The following is a 25,000-nucleotide window of genomic DNA, read 5'->3' on the forward strand; positions in this document are numbered from 1 at the left end:
TAATCACCTTTCAGACACTGGCTTTTGCTGCACTTTTTATTCCCAATAATTATTGCCTAAAAGTCAACCAGTCAACCATGCAAGGCGACCACCACCTCATCAGGAGCACTTAGGGTTAGTTGTCTTGCTCAGGGACACTTCGACACTCAGCTGGGAAGAGCCGGGGATCGAACCAGCAACCTTCCAGCTACAGGTCAACCCGCTCAACCTCCTGAGCCACCATGGCCATTTTCATCCAACGAGACTCACAGGGATTATGTATTTACTCTATGTGAGCATCTGGGGCTAAAGAATCTTGCTCAAGGGCACCTGTAGCGATACTGCAGAGTTTGTGGTTCCTTCCAAACCAGTACCGTTCAATTAGGATTCAAACCTCCGAACCACAAGACCAGTACACTGAATCCCAGCGACGCAGACATCCGCAGGCTTTCAGATGGTTGAATGTATCCCTGGGTACTGAATACAGCTGGAAGTATTCCCGGCCATACTGCAGTGTATTTCTGGTGAATGCACTAATGTCCGCGGGGTAGATGGCTGCCGATGAGATTCAGCCGAGTCCAATGTGTTCGCTGGGTGGACCAGAAACATCCCAGCGTGCAATATGGATGGAATGCATCAGGAATAAGGTAGGGCTTATTATGGAAATGAAATGAGCCACCTCAGTCTGAGGGGTTCATAAAGACCAGGATCTGTGTGTGTGTGTGTGTGTGTGTGTGTGTGTGTGTGTGTGTGTGTGTGTGTGTGTGTGTGTGTGTGTGTGTGTGTGTGTGTGTGTGTGTGTGTGTGTGTGTGTGTGTGTGTGTGTGTGTGTGTGTGTGTGTGTGGTGTGTGTGCGTGCGCGCCGTTGTACCTGTGTGCAGTTGTGCGTGCGGCCGTGTGTGTGGCGCACGCGACTGACGGCTGGAGAGGGTATTAGAGAGTTTACGGTTGTGTTGTGTGCAGGAGCAGCTGACACGCACGTAAGCTCACACCAATATGGGAATGTATTTACTTATTTGTATGCTGTTGAAACCACTGCCTTCGCCTCCGACTGCTACATTTCCCCTACCTGGTATCCAGCGTTGACTCAATTTCCATCTTGAAAATACTTATTTTCCATCTTTTCTCTCTCGACACCAGGACGCCTTACCACCCCCGTCGCTCTCAGAGGTCCCACTGACGTCCATTTGTTCTGATCTCTGACCTGGCAAACGGAACGAGGTCGTTCACTGCGTTGCGTCTCTGGGGCTGCCAACAGAACACCCTCGAAGAAAGATGCACTTTTCATCCACCACTGACGAAGCAATCATAACGTCAATCAATGTATCACTGCTGAACACACAACCTTCTACCTACTGGCCACCAGCCCAGCCACACAAACGGCATTAAGTCTAACTTTTCTTTGATTAGTCGACCGAGTTCAACACTGGAATCTGTTAAGAAACAGCCAGTGCCATGCTTCTTATCACGGTCGGTCTTGTGTCATCCTGAAAGCTTTGATGGGATTTCTGTTCCCACAGAGCGTCTCAAGGAGACAAACTAGTACCTGTTCTTTATCTTTGATGTCTTTCTTCAAAAGTTTTTTTTATCCAGGGAGGTAATTGTTTCTGCTCAGTGGCTCTTCCCCTCATGACCTCTGACCTAGCATTGACCTTTGCCCTGTGGAGAGAGACGACTCTCAGCCCAAGATAACCTTCGACCCGTGCTTTGCCCCATATCTTAATTGGTGCTGTTCCCTGATACATTTACATTATATTTAGTCATTCGGCAGACCTCATCTATATATCTGCAATGCCAGTGGGGTCAAGGTCAGAGCTCATATCAATGTATTTATGACCGTTTGAGTTCTGGTCGCTCTCGCCTGTCTCTCGGCCTGTCTCTCTCTTGCTCTCTCTCTCTTGCTCTCTCTCTCTCTTTTTCTTTGTCTCTCTCTCTCTGTCTCTCTCTCCCTCTTTTTCTGTCCCATTTTATCCCTCTCTCTGTTACACTGTCTCTCTCTCTCTCTCTGTCTCTCTCTGTCTCTCTCTGTCTCTGTCTCTGTCTCTGTCTTTGTCTCTGTCTCTCGCTCTGCCTCTCTCTCTGTATCTCCCTCTGTCTCTTTCTCTGATCTCTGTGTCTCTGTCTCGGATTAAAGATCCTATGGTTTTACTGGCATGGAAAATAAATGTCCATTGCCACAGCAAAAAATATACAATAAGATACAACTCTGTCCCTCCTCCTCCTTGAGGAGAAGGCTCGGGTCTCTCCTTCTCCCTCTCTCTTTATGAGCATGAGTCTTTGAGGAGAAGGTCTCTCCTTCTCCCTCTCTCTCTTTATGAGCAGGAGTCTTTGGGGAGGAGGTCTCTCCTTCTCCCTCTCTCTCTTTATGAGCAGGAGTCTTTGAGGAGAAGGTCTCTCCTTCTCCCTCTCTCTCTTTATGAGCAGGAGTCTTTGAGGAGGAGGTCTCTCCTTCTCCCTCTCTCTCTTTATAAGCAGGAGTCCTTGAGGAGGAGGTCTCTCCTTCTCCCTCTCTCTTTATGAGCAGGAGTCCTTGAGGAGGAGGTCTCTCCTTCTCCCTCTCTCTTTATGAGCAGGAGTCTTTGGGGAGGAGGTCCCTCCTTCTCCCTCTCTCTCGTTATGAGCAGGAGTCTTTGAGGAGGAGGTCTCTCCTTCTCCCTCTCTCTCTTTATAAGCAGGAGTCTTTGGGGAGGATTGTCTCTCCTTCTCCCTCTCTCTTTTATGAGCAGGAGTCTTTGGGGAGGAGGTCCAGGTCAGGAGCCTGCATCTTCTCCTCCTAATCTCTCCAGTCGTCGACTCCACCATCTGGCTCCCAATGCAAAGTTAATGGAAAACCACACCTAGTAATTGTGTGTGTGTGTGTGTGTGTGTGTGTGTGTGTGTGTGTGTGTGTGTGTGTGTGTGTGTGTGTGGTGTGTGTGTGTGTGTGCGCAGTTAGGTGACGCAACTCTCAACTCCACTTTGAAATTATAACTGAATGTGTGTGTGTTTAAGTGCGTGTGTCCTAGTGTGTGTGTTCACCACTCGGGTGTGTATTGTATGGTGTGTTTCTGCGCGTGTGTCCTAGTGGGTGTGTTTACCACTAGGTCGTGTATTGTATGTTGTGTTGACGACAACGTCCTCAGAGTATTAGACTCAAAACTCAACCCTCTGTGCTGATACACGAAGGCAGACCCCGCTGCATGTCTTTATTTGTTATTATGTAAGAATACAATAGAATAGAACAGAAAAAGCGCACGTACCGCATAGAAACGCAGTGTAGAATAGTTCAAGAGCGGGAATGTGAGAACAGTCAAGTGTCTTACCTCACAGAGCAGCCAAAGTATGAGCATTTAAGTACTTCTGAGGGTGAGATGTATTTATAAATGACTAACAAGAGGCAACGGTGTTTCAGAGCGTTTAGCGTTCAGTCGGTTTATAGAGGCACAGGGTCAGGTGTCGCGGTTTCCCGCATAACATTTGTTCGTTAAGGTGGTGGGGTCTGCTGTCAGACCGGGGAGGGGGGGGGGGGGGGGGATACAAATATCTGAAAATAAATAAAGTGCTAAACACAACGAATTTGTGCAATTGTGACTTTTAAAATATTCTAATCTAAAGAATTTTCTAAATGATTATAAGAAAAAACTGTTGATCTTTTTTTGTGATCATTTAGTAAATACTTTAGTTTTGTTTTGAACTTCTAAATATTAAAATTACTAAATAAAAAATAAAAAATCGTATCTTTTTTTATTTTTGGACATGGTAGCTAAAGTGGCAGGCGTGTGTTGTTCAGGCTTCCGCCTAAGCTGTAAAATGCTTTGGGAAACCCTGGATGTTTTCCTTCGCGTATTCTCCTCCTCTTCCGTGTTGACCTCGGTTGTGACCTCTTGTTTTTCTTTTCTGTTTTTCTAGAATAAAGTCCTGAATATCGACACGATCAAAGTCAAGCTCCAGGTAAGAAAATCAGCATCTCATCCTTTTTGTCACATCAATAACTGTATAACATAGGGCTGCATACAATAAGTCTATAAGTGCCAGGACGCACAACATACAATAAGTGCGTACATGGGGTCGAGGGAGGATCATTGCGTTTCCCAGACGATGTTGATCTCCACAAGTCATCATCGGCAGCAAGTGACAGAGAGTCAGACGAGCTGGAATGTAACGAGCCCCTCCTGATTAATCTCCATCAGTCAATTAGCCCAGCGCTGCTCGGACCGGCTAGGGCCCTGTAGGAAATCATAGCGCCCTCCCCACAAGGAGAGAGAGAGAGAGAGAGAGAGGAGAGAGAGAGAGAGAGAGAGAGAGAGAGAGAGAGAGAGAGAGGAGAGGGAGAGAGAGGAGAGAGAGAGAGAGAGAGAGAGAGAGAGGAGAGAGAGCGAGAAGAGAGAGAGAGAGAGAGAGAGAGAGAGAGAGAGAGAGAGAGAGAGAGAGAGAGAGAGAGAGAGATGCCTTTCCCCTTTGATGTTAACGCTGCTCTCTCTATCCCTATCCTTCTCACACACAAGCACGTACACACGCAGACACGTACGCACACCGCTGGTTTATCTCCCTTTCCAGGCAGGAAGGCCTCCTCCCTCCATGGTGTCTCGACGCAGCCCACTCCGTCAACATCTTTTGTTGTTCCCTCTTATTGTTTCACGATGAATGCTCCTCTAATACACCCGTGGGTGTTTGTGACATGCCTTGACAAAAGTGATTATCCTCTCTCTCTTTCCATTACCTCTCTCTCTCTCTGCACCGCATTTATCTCTTCGGTCTCTGTGTGATACTATCTGGTCCATTCTCTTATTTGATTTCTGTTCTGCTCAAATGGTTTTAATAATATAGTTAGCGAAACAATAAATCCTCTCTCTCTCTCTCTCTCTCTCTCTCTCTCTCTCTCTCTCTCTCTCTTTTTCTGAGATTGTCAGTGTTGTAAAGAGAATGTAAATCCCGATCTTGCGCTCTCCGTTATCTCCGGTGACCGGGTGGCAGGCGCTGATGGACTGTGCTGGTCCAGACCAGTACTGGTGATAGGCTGTCCCCAGGCCCCCCCCCACACCCCCCCCCAAGTGCGTGTTCACACAGGGGGTGCAGTCGGCCTGATAGTTGCTCACGGCCCAGAATGCATTTCAACTGAGGAGAAAAGTTGTAGAAATAAACCCTGAAATTAACGTTTGTTTTGAGTCATTCTCACTCTAACAAACTCAGTTCATCTGCTTTGTCTTATGATGTTTAAATGATAACCCTTTACAATATGGGAACATTAATCAACCCTAAACAGAAGTAAGCATGTACTAACTGTTAATTAACTGTTAGTTCATGCTTACTTCTGAATTAACTTAAGTTAATTTAGTTATGGACCTGATGGTCCATAATTTACTAATGGTGTTCATGTTGACTAAGCTATTAATGTTCCCACCAGCCACAATGCTAATGCTATATTGTTGTCTAATTAACGTACCCTAATTGGAAAAGTGTTACCAATTCTACCCTGTGGCAAATTATTTAAATCCTGTAACCAAACACATTTCTCTGTGTCTACAGTTTGTAAAGTCTTTCCATTCAGGCCAGGTGACGCTGATGATGATGATGATGATGATGATGATGATGATGGTGATGATGATGATGATGATGATGATGATGATGATGATCTCTTCTTCCTCAGATTTGGGACACAGCTGGACAGGAGCGATTCCGCAGCGTCACACACGCTTACTACCGCGACGCCCACGGTAAGAGGCCTGTGTGTGTGTGTGTGTGTGTGTGTGTGTGTGTGTGTGTGTGTGTGTGTGTGTGTGTGTGTGTGTGTGTGTGTGTGTGTGTGTGTGTGTGTGTGTGTGTGTGTGTGTGTGTGTGTGTGTGTGTGTGTGTTACTCACAAGTGAGCATTCTGTCACTCGGGTTGGCCTGAGGCAAACTGCTATCACCAGTCAGCATTCGGGCCGCACCAGATATGTACACACACACACACACACACACACACACACACACACACACACACACACACACACACACACACACACACACACACACACACACACACACACACACACACACACACACACACACACACACACACACACACACACACACACACACGCCCCCCCTCCTGGTGGCAGTCATATCAGCTGCGTAGTCCAATCTCACCTTAATGGCAGCCTGCATTTTTCAACTGCCAGTGGGCCACTGGGCTGGCTTTCATTTGTTTATGTAATGTCTTTCTGGCCCTGTGTGTGTGTATTTGTGTGCGCGTGGGTTTGTGTGCGAGTGTGTTTGTTAGTTATTATTTTTTACTGTGTGTGTGTGTGTGTGTGTGTGTGTGTGCATACCTGTTGTGTTCTGGTCGCTCATGCTCTCTGCTGAGCCCCCTGTGTAGCAGGGCTGATGGGAGTTGGTCTAAACTCAAACACAGTGTCACCATGTGAGACGTACTACATACTGTTTTCAACAGGAAACAGTATGTAGTATGGAATGGAGCTAACTCGACTCACAGTCATCTACAGTGTGGAGTTCCTCAAGGTTCCATACTTGGACCTCTTTTATTCCTTATTTATATTAATGATTTGCATTTAATATCTGATGAAGCTCTTTTTATTTTGTATGCCGATGACACAAATATTTTCATTACCGATAAAGATGAACACAAGTTGATAGATCGAATGAATAGCGTACTCGATCGGCTGGATAACTGGTTCAAATTCAACAAATTATCCCTTAATGTAGAGAAGTGTGCTTATATGATATTTAAGCCTAAAAATATTATTCTATCCGATCCTATCCAGCCAATTTTTATGGCGAACAATGCACTTCCTAATGTTTCCAATGTTAAGTTCCTTGGGGTTTTTATTGACCATAAGCTCAATTGGAAAAAACACATATCACAGGTGTCCAATAAATTGGCTAGAAACATTGGGGTTATTAGACGAGTAAGACACGTGCTGTCAAGGAAAATTTGTATGGATTTATATTACTGCCTTATTTATCCCTTTATATCCTATGGTAATATAGTATGGGCTAGTACATACAAAACCAGTCTAAATTCGATTTTTCTGTTACAGAAAAAAATTGTTAGATCTGTAACCAACTCCAGTTGGGACGCTCATAGTGCTCCATTATTTCGGAATCTGGAGTTGCTAAGCATATATGATGTGAATACTCTTCAGATCGGCACTTTTGTTTTCCAGTTTTTCAATAATTTACTTCCTTCTTCTTTTAACAGTTTTTTTATAACCAGGTCACAGATCCATAGTCATCAGACCAGATCTGTAGATCGCCTTCACCGGCAATTTTTCAGAACAAATCTGGGGCAGTTTTCTATTAGGGACAGAGGTCCAGTCGTTTGGAACAGTTTTCCAGCTACTCTACGTAAACACTCATCTTTAGCTACTTTCAAAAAATATCTTAAAATGTACCTAATTTTAAAAGCCTATGATAATATGATAAACTGAATGTATGCTGTATTGTCTTTTTGCTTGTTAGTTATATCTTTACTTTCCTTTTTTACTTTTACTCAAATGTATTCTCATTTTTGTAAAATGACTTTGTAGTTGTTTTATCTCTATAATTTTACTTTTGTTTGTCTTTTCTTTTCTTTTACTTTATTTTCTTTACCTTATTGTATTTTAATGTCAGGTGGACATCCTTAATAAGCCCTTCGGGGTTTCTTTTGTCCCACCCGTGCATCTATGTATGTCCATGCAAATCTTCTTGCCTTTTTTAATCTTGTTTATTTGCACAAATAAAAACTAAACTAACTAAACTAAACTCCGGCCATAGCGTGACCTGGTCTCTGCTTCAGCCTCAGTCCTTCTGCAGAACAGACGGCCCTGCTGCTGCTGTGGCTGAGGGTTGAACGCTGCCCATCTTGGAAAATAGGGAAGGGCTTAGCTCCGCTAAAGAGCACAGTGCAGCGATTCAAACGCAGCCGTACACAGAATGAAGCGCTGAGAGACATTTCTCACGCTGTCCGTCTCTGGTGCATTAAGTACATCTTCTCTCCAGTGCCTTTTAATAAACACATCTTAGCAGACGCGTTTAAATGGAAGGGAGGGCAGGATCATGGGGGGGGTTAGGGTGTTTGCTGGTTCTGGATTACAACCACAGCCTTACCTGTGTGTGTGTGTGTGTGTGTGTGTGTGTGTGTGTGTGTGTGTGTGTGTGTGTGTGTGTGTGTGTGTGTGTGTGTGTGTGTGTGTGTGTGTGTGTGTGTGTGTGTGTGTGTGTGTGTGTGTGTGAGCTTGTGCGTGTGTGAGCTTGTGCGTGCGTGCGTGCTCCTTTGTGTGTTCAGTTGCGTCCATGTAAATCTCTGGTGTGTGTGCGCGTACCTGTCAGTGCCCTAATCAGTCCGTAACACCCACCCTCCTCCCCCTACCCCCCCCCCCCCCCCACCCCCTTCGTTAACAAGCCTCCCCCCCTCCGCCCGGCATCCACCCCCTCGACCGCGGGAGGCTTTCAAATAAAGCTTGGTCAAACTGACAGGCAGCCGGGGGGGGGGGGGGAGGATGCACACACTCACACACTTCCTGTCCTGTCCCGGGCGCCATCCTTCACCGGGGGTGCTGCTGCGGCCTGTCAGCGCGTCTCCAACGCCATGCCGGCCCGTTGTTGTCCGTTGAGTTATGGATCGCGCTCGGAGCAGGATGTCCGACCGGAGGAGACGAACACAGTGCTACGGAGCGGTACCGCGCAGGAGGAGAACGGAGGCCTTCGGGACGTGTTCAGCTGACACTGGACTCTTATTAGGAGGCTCTTCTGTTGAAGAGGAGAAGTGAGTCCTGTTTGGTGGATGTCGGACGTGTTCAGCTGACACTGAACTCTTATTCGGAGGTTCTTCTGCTGCTGCATGAGTTACTCTCTCATTATTACAGACAAGACTATGAAAAAATCGACCTAATGTTTAAATGTCGGACAGATTTTGCTGGGAGATTCCCGTAAAGGGGTACGTCGTTCTGACGTGGGGCGCTCATAACGCGGGGCGGGCGAACCGATCACAAGACTCGGCTGGTGAGGTATTCGAACCCGCGGCACGATATCTTTGCGTATGCTTCCGTGGTGATCCGATTATTAGCATTATCAGTACAGCTTCTTTTGTCGGGAGAAAAGCCGATTTTTTTTGAAGAGTGGGCGAAACTGGACGGATCCAGAATAAGCGAGCCTCCCCCGCCTCGCTTCATGGCGGCTGACCCCCCCCCCCCCCCCCCCCCGGGGGTCTCGTTCCCCAGCCTGATGGGCCGTCCCCTGGCCCGTCTGTCACGGCCTTGCTGTGACATTTGTGACAAGGCGCAGGCGGAAATGTTCCAGAACGCAGCCTCGTGTGAATAGAGGTAATCGCTGGTGGCGCCCGAAAGGTTGTCCCGGCAATTTACCGGGGAAGGTTGTGTGAAAGGAGTCTGACGCACTTTGGACAAAAGTGCTAAATGGTTCAATACCCGGGAACCCACAGAGGTACTAAGCCTTGAACTCAAGTCATATAAAGGCATTGCAAAGTTTTGATCCTTCTCTGTGGATGGTTCTCCATGACATTGGCTGATCCTGAGTCAGTCTGCTCCCTGTGGATGTTTCATCATAATGTGAGCTGATCCTGGGTCAGTCTGTTCCCTGGGCAGCCCGTCCCTGTGATGTTTCACAGTAACATTAGCTGATGTTGTTTATATTTTATTAGGCACGTTTCCCATAAATGTTTATAACGCAGTTCCATTTGGAGGACTTTAATTTACCTACAACCGTTGGGCCTGGGAAATCTGTATTAAATTGAGTTCTAAGTGGCATTAAAAAGTCTTCCATGGACCTGGTTGGAAACTGAGATCGTGTAAATAGGTGAATAGCCAATAGAAGTGTTGTAAGATGCATCCACTGGTAAACACAGATCCAATCATCATCTTCATACCCTTTACAGCTGGATGTGGGTGTGTTTAGACTGAATGGAAGAAGAATGAGTGTACATGGGTGATGCTCCTGGTACTGATCTGATGGACGATGGAGGGAGGGCTCACTGGCACAGGGGCAATTTAATCGAATGCGTGGAGTTTGATTGACTCATTTGTCTTAATCTTCTCTCTCCCTGTAGTAATTACAGTGAAAGATGCGTCTTCAGGGTGACATCTCTGCGCCTCTGTGTTCAGCAGGAGACTCATTTTACCTCCATCTGGTGATTACGCTACTCGTAGGAGAACAGGACGTTATATTACCTGACACGAGGGAGCTAGTTTGTGTTTTGAGGTCGGTGCGGTCTGTGGGAGACACTGGTGCCCCACCAACGGAAGGCCTCTTTATGGTCCTCTGACCCGCTGTCATCCAATCACAGTGGACACTTCAAGAGGGGGGGGGGGGGGGGGGCGAGATAGCAGAAAGTTGAAGGAATAAATCTAATTAAAGCAGAAGAAAGAACAAGAAAAATAACTTCCCAGCTAAAGTCCGGGCCAAGGCTGCATGACTTAAAGACGGGAGCGAGAAGTGAAAGAAATCCTTTCAGCTTTTCTGCAAAAAAAAGACACGGCCTAAGAACGCACGGCGGGATTACAAAGTAAGAGCACGGTTAGGATTTGTGGGCTTTCATGCAGAGCGAGGGGTGCACTTTACAGCCCAATAGGCCTTCGACTCCTTGTGATTACAGGAGTCTCATGAGCTCAGAGTGTAAGTCAAGAATTCATCATCGGACCCTTCAATGAAAAGGGATTAAAGAAAACAGAATGGAAAATGCTGTATGCAAGCCCTTTGAGTATCCATACCTTTCGGAGTCTTGGACCGGGTGTGTGTAACGGCTTTAGTCAAACCAAGCACTGAGCTCTGATCTCTCGGGTTCTGGGGAGAAAAAGTATGACTGAGAATGATTGTTAAAGGCTTCAGTGATTCATTGTTTCTATCCATAGGAAAACCCCAAAGTGTGTTTCCTTTGATAATCGTGTCTGTCAGATCCCCCTGGAGGAGGTTCTAGTAGCAGTTTTTCTACGTTCAGCGATGTTTCTATTCTGAAATGTGTTGTGACTAATGTCTAGCTGCTGACCAAAGTGTAATGTGTGTGTTTGGTGAACATGCTCACTATTTTGATGTGGGCTTGAGTGGTGATGTGATCGTGCACAGTGTTGATGGTTGGCGGGCATGGTGTTTGATGTGTTCTACGTAGGCGTGCACAGTGTTGACGTCGTGGGCGTGCACAGTGTTGATGTGCGCGTGCACAGTGTTGTGGTGAGCGTGCACGGTGCTGATGCACTTGTGCATGGTGCCGATGTGAGCGTGCACGGTGGTGATTTGAGCGCGCACGGTGGTGATGTGACTGTGCACGTTGGTGATTTGAGCTGGGGCACTGCGTCTGATCAACCGTTTCCCTAATGTTTGTCTGTGTGAATCTCCGTTGTATGTGTGTGCTCGCTTGCGTGCGTGTGTGTCTCTGCCCTAATCAGTCTGTGTCCGGCCTTCCTATAACCAGACAGCGTAACCCCCCCCACACCCCCTTCCTTAACAAGCATCCCATCCCACCGCCCAGCATCCAACACTCGCACAACGTCTTTCATCTGCTATTCCTTCTATGTCTTTTTTGCCCTTCCTGATTGTAACTTCTCCTGGGATTTCATGCTACCGTAGCTAATATCATATTTTTCTTTCCTTATTCTCTTACAGACATCTCTCTGTCTCTCTGTCTCTTTGTCTCTGGCTGTATGTCTGGCTCTCTATCTCTGTCTCTGTCTGTCTGTCTGTATGTCTGTCTCTCGGACTGTCTATCTGTATGTCTGTCTCCCTTCCCTCTGTCTCTCTCTCTCTCTCTCTCTTTCTCTCTCTATCTCTCTCAGTCACTGAATTTCTGTTCCCTGAGTCGCAGTCGGGGGGTATTCTGATAGGGACGGGGACACGTGAAGGGGGAGAGAGGGGGAGAGAGGGGGAGAGAGAGAAGTAGGGCGGGAGGGATGGGGGAAAGAGACCCACAAGGAGATTTAGACAGGGTGGGAGAGATTGAGGGAGGGAGAGAATTAAATTGTCGTTTGAAGTGTGAATGCAGGTGTGGAGAAGATGATGGGCACTGAGAGACGGACAGACAGGGAGCAGGCTTGTGTAACAGAATAACGAAAGAGGAACGAGATGAGGAGGTACGTTGCAGAGAGTCGACGAGAAGGAGTAATGTAAAAGGAGGGCTTGAAGGGGAGGGAGTGCGAGGTTCTGACGGGAGGTAAGGATGGACGAGGAGGAAAATGACAGTGGGAGAGAAGTAATGAGGACAATGTGTTAGTGTTAACACAGCCTTGAGCGGTGCGATCCATCACCCACCTATCTGGAGCTCACACACAAACACAGAGAAACAAACCGTACACACACACACAAAACCGTTCACACACACATTTGCCTCTTGCATACAAACACTTGGCGAGGAGGAACTCAAAGATGCTCTGGGGGTTTCTAAATATTCATGTCTACCACGGATCTACGGTTCATGAAATGAACAGCATTTGTAATGACGTTCATGAGCAGCAGCACTGAACCCACCCTCCCCACTGAGGCCCTACTGGGTCAGGGCCTGGTTGGTTTGAGCCAGGGCTGAGTCAGGAAGCACCAGGTGGTCTCGGCGAGGAGACGAGGCCGTGACGAGCCCTCTCACCGCTGGGCTCTGATGATGAAGTGGGTTAGGAGAGGAGAGGCCTCTGCAGGAACCACACCTTCTCATGGCCTCCATCTTCACAGGGGACACACACACGCACGCCCGCATGCACGCACACACATACAAATACACATACAGCGACACACACACACACACACACATACAGGGACACACACACAGATGTCAATCGCGCTTTGTCCCTGGCAGGCTTTTGTGGCATTTTTGAAAAGTGACACTAATTGAAGATGTGTGTGTGTTTGTCTGATAGTGTGTTTGTGTGATGATGTGTGTGTGTTTTTGTGTGTTTCTGTAACAACATTAATGAGCTTTTCAAATGACTCAGGTCTGAGCTGTCGCTCAGTAATTGGTTTAAGGAATATGGCACCTTTAAGCTTGTGTGTGTGTGTGTGTGTGTGTGTGTGTGTGTGTGTGTGTGTGTGTGTGTGTGTGTGTGTGTGTGTGTGTGTGCAGGGTAGACATTTATTGACACAAATAATCGTCTGAAAGATGATCTACATCGATTCCTCAAACCCCCTTCACTCCCCTTGACATACTCTCTCTCTGTCTCTCTCTCTCTCTCTCTCTCTCTCTCTTCTCTCTTCTCTGTTCTCTCTTCATCTCTCTTCATCTCTCTTCTCTCGATTTCTCTCTTGGTCCTGCTGTCTATCTCTCCCCCACCCTCTCTCCCTCTCTTGCCCTCTCTCCTTCGCCCTTTCTCTTTCCCTCTTTCTTATTCTCTCCCCTTCTCTCTCCCTTGGCAACACCCGCGGGCTGTCATGTGCAACAGAAAGCAAGACTTTCTTCTATGGAAGTTGAGTAATGAGAAAGAAGCCAGACCTTCAAGGCCAGAGATGGGATCTGTCTGCATGCATTTCTGTGAGTTGGATCATGTTGATGCCTTCACTTCCTTTATTTTAATATATTATTCTTTAGAATTCTTTCCTTTGACTATTTATTTTGTACTCTTGGGGTACTTGTGGGTTTTCCGACCCCCTTGATCAAATTGTTTAAATTACTTTTTCCACTTGTTTTCAATTCACTGTCATGTGTTTGGTTCAAAACTTGTCCTCGACTCACGTGGCGGTCATTTTGAAACCTCTCTCTACCATTCACCTAAATAGCATTTGTCTTACTCTATCTTATGCGCTCCCTAGTCTTCTTTGCTCTTCATCTCATCTCATATCATTGTTTGACCGACATCAAGACCTGGATGCAAAACAGCTTCCTCAAACTCAACTCCAACAAATCCGAAATCCTCATCATTGGTCCTGACACCCTCACTCACTCCGCTCAGAACTTCCCCCTTAACATTGACGGCTCCACCATCACCCCCTCCACCAAAATCCGTAACCTTGGAGTTTCCTGGACCCCACTCTCTCCTTCCTCCCCCATGTTAACCATATTACCAAAACTGCCTTTTTCCACCTCCGAAACATCGCCCGCCTCCGCCCCAACCTGTCAACTACCGCTGCTGAGACACTCATCCATGCTTTCATTTCATCCAGGCTCGACTACTGCGATGGTCTTCTCTACGGCACCGCCACCAAAGTCCTCAATAAACTTTAATGTGTCCAGAACTCAGCTGCACGCCTCCTCACTGGTACCCGCTCCAGAGAACACATCACACCTGTCCTCCGTGAACTCCATTGGCTTCCAATTAAACACCGAATCAACTTCAAAATCTTACTCATCACCTACAAGGCCCTTAACAGCCTAGCCCCCCCCCCCACCCCCCCTACCTTGCCGACCTCCTCCATCACCACGCCCCTTCCCGATTCCTCAGGTCCATCTCTGCCAGCCTGCTACAAGTCCCCCGGACTAAGCGCCAGACTTGGGGTGATCGGGCCTTCTCAGTTGCTGCCCCCACCCTTTGGAATTCACTCCCCTCCCACATCAAAGTCTCTCCAACCCTCTCTTCTTTCAAATCTGCACTCAAAACATACCTTTTTACACTAGCCTTCCCCACCTAACTCCCACCTTATTCTTCATGTTTAACCTCTGTTTTTCTTTTAATCCTAGTCTGTCTTAATATATGTCTGTTACATAGTTTAGATAGGGCAATATGTAAAGCGTCTTAGAGTACCATATTAAGCGCAATATAAATTTCATTTATTAGTATTATTATTATTATCTCTCCAACCTTAATCAGAGACACCACGTGGCTCAGGAGGTAGAGTAGGTTGGCTGGCAACCGGATCATTGCTAGTTAGATTCCCGGCTCCTCCTAGTTGAGCGTCGAGGTGTCCCAGAGCAAGACACCTCAACCTCACGAGCCGGCTCTCGCCTTGCCTGGCACTGCCGTCGGCGTGTGAATGTGTGCATGAATGGGTGAATGTGAGGCAATATTGTAAAGCGCTTTGAGTGGCCACTGGTTAGAAAAGCACGGTATAATTGCAGTCCATTTATCTTGGAGGAGGCTCCTATCGGCAGGCCTTTCACACATGCAGTCTTTCCCTGCAACGTTCCACAACATTGACTGCGTAGGGTAATGTGTGAATCGGAACAGGGATCGATATTCCGAGGAATGGCTCCAGACCTCGTAACATTCCCGAGTCGTGAGAGCAGAACCGTTGTCGGGGAGACGGTGACGACCGTCTGCCGTCATACGCTTCCCCTCCGAGCGAGAGAACGGCGTCGTCGCTGATGGCGAATTCAGACACACGTCAACACTGTGCACGCCAATGATTTCTGGGTGTTACCGTTAGAATATCAATATCATATCAATACCCTGTCAGATCACCCAGGAGGAGGTCCTAGGAGATGAAGCAGTTTACTACGTTGAGTTATGTTTCAATTCTTCGGGTTAGATGGCCATTCAAATGGTAAATTCTTGAAATTCGTGAAGGCTGTGACTTATGTCTATCTAGTGACTATACTAAACTATCAGCTATGTGTGAAAGAGACTTATCCTGAGTGGACTTATCACTCTCTCTCTATTTCATCTCTATCCATCTATGTCTCTCTCCCTGTTGGCAGCTGGTTTATGATTATAGACACAAACTCTAACTCTACATATAACTTTGAACTCAAAGGTTGGGGGACATGATTTTTGCATCCTATTTATATCCTAATGATTATCCTTTAATCCATATCTTCGTCGCTTAATCCCTCTCTGGCTGTTGTTGTTTATTCTTCCTCCCTGAAGACCCTAGCTCTCTTTTTCTCTGCCCTTCTGTAACTTTCTCTCTCAGGATTTCACCCCACCGTAGCTAATGTTGTATCATTTGTCCTTCCTTGTTCCCTTACTGACTTTTCTCTCGCTCTCTCTCTCTGGCTCTGGCTCTCTCTCTGGCTCCTTTTCTTGTTCTTCTTTCTCCATCACTCTCTTGCTCTCTTTCTCTTGATACTTCCCCTCTCTCTACTCCGTCCTCTCTCTCCCCCCCTCTGTTCCCCCTTCCCCCCTCTCTCTTCCTCTCCTCCTCCCTCTCTCTTCCTCTCTCTTCCTCTCTTTCTCCCACTCTCTTCCTCCCTCTCTTCCTCCCGCTCTCTTCCTCTCTTCCTCCCTCTCTTCCTCCCTCTCTCTTCCTCTCTTCCTCCCACTCTCTTCCTCTCTTCCTCCCTCTCTTCCTCCCTCCCTCGCCCAGGCTCCATTCTATAGTCCCTGTTTGTTTGTCAGCCTGTTATCTCTCAGAGTGATGCTGGCCACCACATGCTGATTACAACCAATCTCACGCCAGGAAGTATGGGCGTGTTTAGGAAGGGAGGAGAGATGGGCGGGTTTAGGAAGGGAGGAGGGATGGGCAGGTTTAGGAAGGGAGGAGGGATGGGCAGGTTTAGGAAGGGAGGAGGGATGGAACTTGATATTGACACGTATGTCATATTATGATATAGACCCACTCTTCATACTGTGTGTCACAATAGTGTGTCATGATATACGGACCCATATGACATGATATAGACTACAGCCACATTCTTTCGGCAGTCTTCTTTCTTCAGTAGGCTTGGTTTGAACGCTCCCACTCTGTTTGACGAGAGCACAGCTCACCTTAATAGACTGGGACCCGCCAGTCAGACTGAGGTTAAAGGGGGGAGTTGGCTGGGTTTTTATCTCTGGACTTAATCCTCGACGAAGCCAATGACCTTTATGTTGAACTTTATCATCGATCAGCAGAGCGTCTCTGAGGTTTAGGTTGCTCGGCCGTGTGTGGTCTCACTCAGTGGTCAACGTGGACAGGCGGTTCTTTTCCTTTCATAGAAATGTTTTGATATCGGGTCAAATTTATTTTCTAACCTTTTGTACGACTTCTGCTGACGAGGTCTGTCCTTAATTTGGAGAAACCTCATTTTTATTATTTCATGATTCAGTTTCCTTCATTCATTTCGTCTTTATTAAAAAAATAAAAACAAGTATCATAAGCCACATCAAGACACATCAGACAAATACACATCTACACGTAACACGACACAACAATAATTATGTGTCGTAAACAATATTTCTAAAATAAATGTAGCGTCTATGTCCGAAAAGGAGTGGGAGGAAGCCGAAGTTTCTCTCTGATAAATCCATTGCAACTGCCTTGCTGGGAAACAAGAAATATGAGAGTGCTGCTAATGACAATATTATGCACCCATGATGGCGACATTAGGTATTATTCCCAGGAGGTGGGGGTAAATTGCTTTCTAATGGCATTCGTTGTAGCTGCTGGCCGTTAAATTTTAAAGGGAGAAAATGGCGTCCAGACCGCTATTCAATTCGACTCCTGAGATTAGCTCTAAATACCCAATCACTGGAGCGAACAGGGTCGCTCTGCCTCCAACACGAGGCCGGCCTCATATCTGAGGTCACACTGCACAATGGCCCGACGGCTGCCAGACGCTGCGATGCGATTGGCTGTCCTCCTAGTATTGATTGTGTTGAGTAACAGGAAAGATACGCCAGCTTCTGGCCCTGGGATCAGGTGTTCCCTCCCATGAGGTGAACCCCACCTGTAGGTGGGGAGGGTCAGGAGGTGGTATGACCCACTGGCGCTGGTCTGTAGTCCGGTTCAGGACATGGTCTGTAGTCCGGTCCTGAGGTGGTCTGTAGTCCGGTCCTGAGGTGGTCTGTAGTCCGGTTCAGAGGTCCAGAGGTGGTCTGTAGTCCGGTTCAGGACGTGGTCTGTAGTCCAGTCCTGAGGTGGTCTGTAGTCCGGTCCTGAGGTGGTCTGTAGTCCGGTCCAGAGGTCCAGAGGTGGTCTGTAGTCCGGTCCAGGGGTCATGGACGTGGTCTGTAGTTCGTCTGCAGCGTCAGCAGCTCAGCGATGGTTCTGATCTCAGCGTTCTGTTAGCACAACATTCCTCAGCCACTTACGTAACGAGACGTATTCGCTTAATTAATAACTGTCAAACACCTCGTATGGCAACGGTGTCTACAATTAAAATGAATTAATAGGGTGTTCCGGTGTGTTTGATTGGTTTTCTGTTTCATGCCAACGGTGCTTTTGTCTGATGTGTATATTTATCCCCGTCTCCACAGCCCTCCTCCTCCTCTATGACGTCACCAACAAGGGCTCCTTTGACAACATCAGGGTAAGGAAATGATTACAGCACTCGCTCTCCGTTCCTCCGTCTCATCCTCCCCGTCGCCCAATAGATACAAAGAGCGCCATTGAACTCAAATGAAGTTTGAACTGCTTCTGCAGTGGCTCCCCAACACGACCAAGAACCAGAGGTCGACTATATGTTTAGATGCACTGACTATATATTTAGAAGCAGTGACTATATGATCAGAAGCAGTAACTGTAGAAGCAGTGACTATATGTTTAGAAGCAGTAACTATATGTTTAGAAGCAGTAACTATATGTTTAGAAGCAGTGACTATGTTTAGAAGCAGTGACTATGTTTAGAAGCAGTGACTATATGTATCGAAGCAGTGACTATGTTTAGAAGCAGTGACTATGTTTAGAAGCAGTGACTATATGTATAGAAGCAGTGACTATGTTTAGAAGCAGTGACTATGTTTAGAAGCAGTGACTATATGTATAGAAGCAGTGACTATATACTCAGAAGCAGTGACTGTTCAGAAGCAGAAATGTACTTATGCAGTGTCTGTAATCACTGCCTTTAGATGCAGTGGGTATTAGATGCAGTGGCCTTTAGAGGCAGTGGCCTTTAGATGCAGTGTTTATGAGTTGCAGTGTTTATTAGATTCAGCGGTTATAAGATGCAGTGGGCATTAGATACATTAACAGGATAGCGTTAAGCTGTTTATTTAAGCTGCAGAGGTTGTGTTGTTTGCCAACTGGGTAACCACCTATCATCCAGTGAGTAGCCATGATGGAGCCAGAAGCCCAAGCAGAGGTAGACTAGGGCTGTGTTAGTCATCTCTCTAGATGCAGGTGGTTGAAACCTCATCTTAACTCTGCAGGTGAGCCATATTCTGCAAATACTTTATGCACTGTATGAGGGATGCATATTGGATTTTTTGGATGAAAGCCGGATAAAATGAAGAATTATAAAACCTTTGTAGGTTCGATTATTTGACAGAGTTCTACGGTATGTCTGCTCCAGGGTCTCGCTCTCTCTCTCTTTATATCATATATTGTCTATATCCTTCTGTCTCTTTCCTTTCATCTCTCGTGCCTACCTCTCTCGCCATCAAACACTAAAGTCGTCCCTTAAAGTATCAGAGGACTATCACAGAAACGTCTCTGAGAGTCTGATCACGTGATAGAAGACAAAGAGGATGAGGAGGAGGGAGAGGAAGACAATTAATGGTGGTGACAGCTGACAACCGGGAGCCGCTGTTAGAGGGCGTGTTGGTTTTACCTCCAAATGGAACCATCGCTCTGCCATCCCCCAGGGGTGCTGGGAACTCGCTCCCTGGGCTGCCACTGAACTCCATTCTGCCAATTTCTAACACTCCATGGACCATTATACGGGGCTGTGTGTGTGTGTGTGTGTGTGTGTGTGTGTGTGTGTGTGTGTGTGTGTGTGTGTGTGTGTGTGTGTGTGTGTGTGTGTGTGTGTGTGTGTGTGTGTGTGTGTGTGTGTGTAAATATTTGAGTGTGTTTGCATTTGGGCTTGTTTTGAGCGTGTGTGTGTGAGTGTATATATGTCTGTGTGTCCGTTTGCATGTGTAAGTGAGTGTGTGTATATGTCTTTGCAGGCGCACTTGTGTGTGTGTGTGTGTGGTTGCGTGCATGTGTGCGTGCGTGCGTGTCCATGTAAGTCGGGCGCATTAGGGAGCCGTCTGCCGCCTGGCTGTCTTTCTCCAGGTGCACCTGGGGTGTGTGTGTGTGTGACGCAGCATGACTGGTGTCTGGCTGTCCCCGGCTGGCAGGCAGTGGGGGTGCTGAACAGGATGGGGGGGGGGGTGGTGGGGTGCTGGATGGGCCACTGATAGCGGAGGGGAGGGGGGGGGGGGGGGGGGAGCTGGTGGGGATGCCAGATTGGGGCGAGGTGTTTTCCATCGCTCCACGTGGCGTACAGGAGGACTCTGCTGGGGGGGGGATGCATGGAGAGTGGGCTCAGCCCCCACCGAGTGTGTGGTGGACGGAATGAAGACTCGAACACCATGTCAAAACAGATCCAGAACTTTTGGTAAATCCTTTGTTTTCAGTCTAGGGTAACCTTGGACAATTTGTTTGCTGTATTTTAAAAGTAATAATTAATTTAGGATTTCTCAACACTAGTATTTGATGTGAACACATAATGCAATTCAATAAATGTTTTGAATTGGACTGTGAATTTTAATTCGTCCTGGAGAAGGCGAGCTGGAAAAAGAGAGATTTTAGAATAGCGTTGGTTACATCGTCTCTTGCCAGCCAAGGCTTCAGCAACGCTGGTGAGCGGCTGAAGGACTCTGGCTTCATAAAACACCTCCTCACACAAAGAACGCGTGAGTCACTCACAGAGGGGAACATGTCCCTGACCCTTGGTCGTTTGCAGAAATGCCTCAGAATGGAAAGTCTACAGATTGGCTCAAGCACATTAAGTAACCTCAGGTTATGTTCAGGTTATGGTCCCCCCCCTGTGGTCGATAGTGTTTAAATGTGGGCGATAGGGTTTAAATGTGGTCGATAGTGTTTGAATGTGGTCGATAGCGTGTAAATATGGTTGATAGTGTTTAAATATGGTCGATAGTGTTTGAATGTGGTCGATAGTGTTTAAATGTGGTCGATAGTGTTTAAATATGGTTGATAGTGTTTAAATATGGTCTATAGTGTTTAAATGTGGGCGATAGTGTTTTAATGTGGTCGATAGTGTTTGAATGTGGTCGATAGTGTTTAAATATGGTTGATAGGGTTTAAATGTGGTCGATAGGGTTTAAATGTGGTCGATAGGGTTTGAATGTGGTCGATAGTATTTAAATATGGTCGATAGTGTTTAAATGTGGTCGATAGTGTTTAAATATGGTCGATAGTTTAAATGTGGTCGATAGTGTTTGAATATGGTCGATAGGGTTTAAATGTGGTCGATAGGGTTTAAATGTGGTCGAGAGGGGTTTACATGTTTAAATGTGGTTGATAGGGTTTACATGTTTAAATGTGGTCGATAGTGTTTAAATATGGTCGCTAGTGTTTACATGTGGTCGATAGTGTTTAGATGTGGTCGATAGTGTGTAAATGTGGGCGAGAGTGTTTAAATGTGGTCGATAGTGTTTAAATGTGGTCGATAGTGTTTAAATGTGGGCGATAGGGTTTACATGTTTAAATGTGGTCGATAGTGTTTAATTGTGGTCGATAGTGTTTAATTGTGGTCGATAGGGTTTACATATTTAAATGTGGTCGATAGTGTTTATATATGGTCGATAGGGTTTACATGTGGTCGATAGGGTTTACATGTGGTCCATAGTGTTTAAATGTGGTCCATAGTGTTTAAATGTGGGCGATAGTGTTTAAATGGGCGATAGTGTTTAAATGTGGTCGATAGGGTTTACGTGTGGTCCATAGTGTTTAAATGTGGGTGATAGTGTTTAAATGTGGGCGATAGTGTTTACATGTGGTCGATAGGGTTTACATGTGGTCCATAGTGTTTAAATATGGTCGATAGTGTTTAAATGTGGTCGATAGTGTTTACATGTGGTCGATATTGTTTAAATGTGATCGACAGTGTTTAAATATGGTTGATAGTGTTTAAATATGTTCTTTTCCCTCACTCTCCACCTCATCCCTAACTCTCCACCTCAAGCTGGTGTGTAGTGAGCGTTCTGGCACCGATTGGCTGCCGTGCATCACCCAAGTGGGTGCTACATATTGGTGGTGGTTAGTGAGGTCCCCACTTCACTTTAGGCGTCTTTGAATGTTATTAATTATTATTATTCTTCATGTTTAACCTCTGTTTTCCTTTTATTCCTAGTCTGTTTTACATAGTTTTGAATGATGACTATATGCTCTGTAAGGTGACCTTGGGTGTCTTGAAAGGCGCCTCTAAATTAAATGTATTATTATTATTATTATTATGTTAAGGGTACTATCTAAATGGTAAATGGACAATGGACTGCATTTATATAGTGCATCACAATATTGCCCAAAAATCCCCCATTCATCCACACATTCACACACCGAAGGCGGTGTCAGCGCCTCGGGAGAAGGGAGGGTCAGGCGTCTTGCTCGGGGACACTACGACACTGAGGAGCCGGGGATCGAACTAGCAACCTTGCGGTTACCAGCCAACCCGCTCTACCTCCTGAGCTACTGTGTTGTTATTTTCTCCTTTGTAAGTGTTACTTGCCTTGTGCGTTTTCAGTGTCTCTCAGACCCCCCAACACAAATATTACCCGGCCACAAAGGAAGGTGACAGAGGCGGGATGACAGCGTCTGCCTCTTGGTGCACAAACTGTGGTCTGTTGGAGCTCTGCTCAGAGGACGAAGCCCTCTGTTAACCCCTTCCTCTCTCTACCAGCCTATCCTAGATGTTGGTTAACCAGACCCTAACCCTTGTCTTAAACACGTGTTTAAGACAAGTCACTCACCAGCTTCCACAAAAGACTCACTCACTGCTTTAAGGCCGATTCATACCTCCGGATCTGGACGAAATTCGTCCGTCGCCCCAAACGTTGCCTCCGGAACTACCCTTCATACCTCCGTCTGATTTCAGCGTTGTTATGGATGTTACGCAATAAATCCTCTAGAGGGCAGTGACTGTCGTTTCACAAATTAACGGCATCGACAATCGCAAACATGACATCTGTAGAGATGATTTTGCTTTGTGTCATCCGTAATCAGCAAAAAAATTGCAAAAAGTGTAGCCCTAGGCGGCGGTGGTATGTGACACCCCTCACCAACCCGCAGATTATCTGCTCAAAATGTTGTTAAATGACCAGTTACAACTCATTGCCAAAGCAGGGGAACAATAAAATAAAAAGGTCAGGTATATAGTATAATATAAATATAAAACGTTAAATACAATATATTTATACATATCAGATATTATACTACTCTTATCTATTTTCGCAAATGGTCTGACTTTTGACTCTATACTGCCGCCTCGATTTCCGGTCGTATTGCTTTGTTTCTCCCGGATCACTCTGGATTCGTAAGCTCAGAGGCGACGGACCCATTGACGGACGGAACACCTCCGGGACCGGACGAAACGGTCCGTATCCGTATTTACCGTAGGGTGTGAATGGGCCTTAACACCCCTTGCCCACTGCATTCGTCCGTCGACAGGTCTCATTGACTTTGCATGGGGCGATCCCGAAATGCATTGTGGGTCCGTCCGTTCCGTCGGCTCCATCTCTTGCGTTAACTTTTCAGGCTGCGACGGATCCATCAGCCAATCAGATGTTGGCTGCGTCTGGCTCCGTCCGCAATTACCACTCCCCCATCCATCAGACACTCCTTCCGTCGTCCGTTGACGGACGGATGCAGTGGGCAAGCTGCGTAACGCCTCGTGCCCACTGCACCGTCAGTCAACGGACGTGGGAAGGCGTGGCTGACGGATGGGGGAGTAGTCTTTGCGGAGGCATCCGTCAGCCCATCAAATCGCTTCGCCGGGTTCTTCCCGCTTCTTCCTGCTTGTTGCGAGGCAAGATGACCCGCTTTCCCGCTTTCCAGTATCGTCAGAGCCCGAGTCGCGTCACAGTGCTTAAATTTGCATACGCGATCTGATTGGATGACGGATCCGTCGCTGCCGAAAAAGTTGAACGTTTTTCAACTTTTTGACGGAGCCGAAGGCTCCAACGGAATGGACGCATACACAATGCATTGCGCGTCCGTCCCCGTTCAAAGTCAATGGGGATCAGTCAACGGACGGAGGTAGTGGGCACGAGGCGTAAGAGTTCACCTAGACTCTGACACTCCTAGCCCCTCCCACGTGTAGCCCCTCCAACACCTAGCCCCTCCCCCACAGTCCCGCTGCTCATTTTGCAGATGACAAATAAATTAGCTTGGAATTGGCAACTACAAATATTTGTAGATGGCGCCCTAGGCGACCCAGTACACATAAACAGTACCGGGGGCTCGGGTTAATCCACCAGGCTCGGTTTCTGCTGGGTTCCCTTTTGTTAAAAAAAAAGTCACAAAAAAGGAACGCTTAGTCATCTGAAATATACGTTAGCGCCACAACACTGCGGGTCCCCGGGTTCTCTGTCTGAGCCCATCCTAACACGGTTCACCTCTGAATAATGGAAACTGAAGAGACGGCTTCATGAAGCCCCCAGCGGCGACACGCAACACCGCCGCTCTGCGTTTGATGGCGTGCTGGTCGGCGGTCGTGTCTGGCCCGGTATTAATGCACGCTGTCTTCATCCCGACGTACGTCGGCTGCCGCTCATCCCTTCTCATCAGCCGCCCGCCGCTCGGAGAGTCCTCCATGTTTAATGCATGTCCTGTCTCCGGCGGACCCTTATATGTGAAGGGTCCAGCTTCAACTTACATGAGCGTTTCAACATAGGAAGTGCAGCCGCCGTGACATTAGCATTCGTAGCACGTAAAAGCACAGCTTTTACGGGTGATGAGTGTGTGTGTGTGTGTGTGTGTGTGTGTGTGTGTGTGTGTGTGTGTGTGTGTGTGCATGCTTGCGTGTATGCGAGCGAGCCAGTGAGTGAGTGAGTGCGTGCGTGCCCCCCTTGCTGTGCTTCTGTATGTAGTCTATCCTGAGTCACACACGCACAGGATTGACTTGAAGCACTGCAAGGGACACACACACACACACACACACACACACACACACACACACACACACACACACACACACACACACACACAGCCTGTGCACACTGAATGGGCGGTTTGGAAGCGTCCATTTTAATCGGGGATGGTCCCACTGATTGAAGTGACCGCTGAAACGGCCAGCGGTCTGGAAGAAGTGCACGTGATTCCCCGGCAGAGGAGAAAGGGTGCACGTGGTTCCCGCCCCCCAGTTTAATTCATGCCGCTGATTTCCATCCCAGTATAATACGTGTCATGTGATGTCACGTCGAGTGGCAATTGGCAGACCACCTTGAAGACCCCTCCACCCTAAACGAGCTTTAAAGCGCTCCCGTGTTAATTGATTTAATGGAATACTTCAGAAAGGACGGAATCGTTTATGGAACATTTCCGTGGCTGGA

At 47.1% G+C, this 25,000-nt stretch overlaps 1 protein-coding gene across 1 annotated transcript in view; it reads left to right on the forward strand.

The window, feature by feature from the left end:
* Positions 1-23,785, forward strand: part of LOC132446769 (ras-related protein Rab-26-like) — a 35,689-nt gene extending 11,904 nt beyond the window's left edge. Inside the window, exons 3-7 of the mRNA XM_060037223.1 lie at positions 3,868-3,909; positions 5,606-5,672; positions 17,981-18,033; positions 23,377-23,381; positions 23,770-23,785. Of these exons, the coding sequence (XP_059893206.1) occupies positions 3,868-3,909; positions 5,606-5,672; positions 17,981-18,033; positions 23,377-23,381; positions 23,770-23,785 (183 nt within the window). The remainder of the gene's footprint in view (positions 1-3,867; positions 3,910-5,605; positions 5,673-17,980; positions 18,034-23,376; positions 23,382-23,769) is intronic.
* Positions 23,786-25,000: the final 1,215 nt, after the last annotated feature.

This window comes from Gadus macrocephalus, chromosome 18 (assembly GCF_031168955.1).
Source record: "Gadus macrocephalus chromosome 18, ASM3116895v1".
Classification (NCBI taxonomy): domain Eukaryota; kingdom Metazoa; phylum Chordata; class Actinopteri; order Gadiformes; family Gadidae; genus Gadus; species Gadus macrocephalus.